The sequence below is a fragment of the Trichoplax adhaerens genome, genomic scaffold (genome assembly GCF_000150275.1).
Source record: "Trichoplax adhaerens TRIADscaffold_88 genomic scaffold, whole genome shotgun sequence".
NCBI classification, from domain to species: Eukaryota; Metazoa; Placozoa; class Uniplacotomia; order Trichoplacea; family Trichoplacidae; genus Trichoplax; species Trichoplax adhaerens.
In genome coordinates this window covers 13,693-16,007 of record NW_002061024.1, presented here as the reverse complement: position 1 = coordinate 16,007, position 2,315 = coordinate 13,693, and the positions used below count along the sequence as shown (strand labels likewise).

At 36.7% G+C, this 2,315-nt stretch overlaps 1 protein-coding gene across 1 annotated transcript in view; it reads left to right on the top strand.

Annotated features, from left to right (window-relative positions):
- Positions 1 to 90: 90 nt before the first annotated feature.
- Positions 91 to 2,315, top strand: part of TRIADDRAFT_62499 (uncharacterized protein) — a gene marked incomplete at both ends in the record, with an annotated part of 7,305 nt that continues 5,080 nt past the window's right edge. The window contains one exon of the mRNA XM_002118429.1: positions 91 to 2,029. Coding sequence (XP_002118465.1) covers positions 91 to 2,029 — 1,939 coding nt within the window. The remainder of the gene's footprint in view (positions 2,030 to 2,315) is intronic.

The window sequence follows — 2,315 nt, the reverse complement described above, 5'->3', positions numbered from 1 at the left end:
GTCAGCGATCAAATTTTTACCCTATCGAGTAGACAAATTGTGACTATTTTTCTCAAATTGTATATTTTGATCGTAGTTGAAAAGTAAAATATGGGCAATCGAACTAGCAATTCTACGATATTTGACGAGATTGAATCTATACGCAAAAAGGGCGTGAAATATCATGGCGAAGGCAATTATGAAGACGCATTATTTTATTTTCAAAAAGCTGTAACTCAAATCAAATCGATAGCGGAGAGTAGTGATTGTCGTCGTCAACTTGAATATTCTATTTATCTCGCTATGGCTCAATCTTACCTGGAAAAATATCAATTGATAGAAGCCAATGAATACAGTGGAAAAGCAGAAAAGTTAGCTAAGAAACTAGAAGAGGTCAAGATTTCTTATTGTTTCGATATCCAGGGCGACTGTAAACGACTTCAAAGTGATTTTATGGGTGCTTTGAGTGATTACAACAAATCACTTCAAATAAAATTAAAATCGTTAGGGAGTGAACATCTTGATGTCTGTAAGTCCTATCAGAAGGTCGGCTTGGTCTACCACAATCAAGGCAAGCATGACGAGGCATTAAAAGAATACAATAAATCATTAAGGATTAAACTGAAAATTCTTGAAAATAATGATCCAAGTATTGCTGTATTATATGACAGCATTGGACAAGTCTATCAAGACCTAGGCAAGTATGATGACGCTCTATCAATGCATAACAAGTCACTCAAGATTAACCTAACACAACTTGGCGACAATCATCCAAGTATTGCTACAACATATAACAACATTGGTCTTGTCTATGATAATCAAGGCAAGTATGATGACGCTCTATCAATGTATAACAAGTCACTCAAGATTAAACTGACACAACTTGGCGACAATCATCCAAGTATTGCTGATACATATAACAACATTGCAAATGTCTATAATCATCAAGGCAAGTATGATGACGCTCTATCAATGTATAACAAGTCACTCAACATTAATCTGACACAACTTGGCGACAATCATCCGAGTATTGCTGATACATATAACAACATTGCAAATGTCTATCATAATCAAGGCAAGTATGATGACGCTCTATCAATGTATAACAAGTCACTCAAGATTAACCTAACACAACTTGGCGACAATCATCCAAGTATTGCTGATACATATCACAACATTGCAAGTGTCTATAATCGTCAAGGCAAGTATGATGACGCTCTATCAATGTATAACAAGTCACTCAAGATTACACAAACACAACTTGGCGACAATCATCCAAGTATTGCTGTAACATATAACAACATTGCAAGTGTCTATTATCATCAAGGCAAGTATGATGACGCTCTATCAATGTATAACAAGTCACTCAACATTAATCTGAGACAACTTGGCGACAATCATCCAAGTATTGCTATAACATATAGCAACATTGGTCGTGTCTATAGTAATCAAAGCAAGCATAAAGAAGCTATTTCTATGTATAAGCAATCCCTTAAGATTCAATTATCAGTTTTGGGTCGCAATCATCCTGATGTGGCAAAGTCGTATAGCGGTCTAGGAAATGTATATCTTGCTGAAGGCAAGCATGAAGAAGCTATTTCTATGTACGAGCAATCCTATAACATTCTATTATCAGTTTTGGGTCACAACCATCCTGATGTCGCAAAGTCATATAACAATCTAAGAAATGTCTATCAAGCTGAAGGTAAGCGTGAAGAAGCTATTTCTACGAATGAGAAATCACTCAAAGAGAAACAAGAGGAACAAGAGAAGCAAGAAAAGCAAGAGGAGAAACAAGAGGAGCATGAGAAGCAAGAAGAGCAAGAGGAGAAGCAAGAGAAACAAGGGGAAAATAGGGAGCAAGAGGAAAAAGAGAAGCAAAAGGAGCTAGAGGAGCAAGAGAAGCGAGAAAAGCAAGAGAAGAAACAAGAGAAGCAAGAGAAGCAAGAAGAGCAAGGGGAAAAAAGGCATCAAGAGGAGCTAGAAGAGAAAGAGAAGCAAGAAAAGCAAGAGAAACACGAGAAGCAAGAAGAGGAAGATGAGTTAGCAGGTACCATTGAGCGCTTTGTAAGGTGTTTGATTAGATATTTGCTTTAGGTATTCTGCTTTTCATTATAATTACAGCACTAACAGCACACTACGACACCATACTGAAGTATTGCAGTCGGTAAACAACATGTCCACCAAGTATTTCTTAAAGTATAGGCGTTTCAACCCTGTTCAATTCTAAGTCGGTCTATTAGTCTAATAAGATCGAATAGATCGCGAAAATCGTTCAATGACAAACCTATTGTAATAGTAGTGTATAGTACAGCCCCAATATAACTTAAGCATGA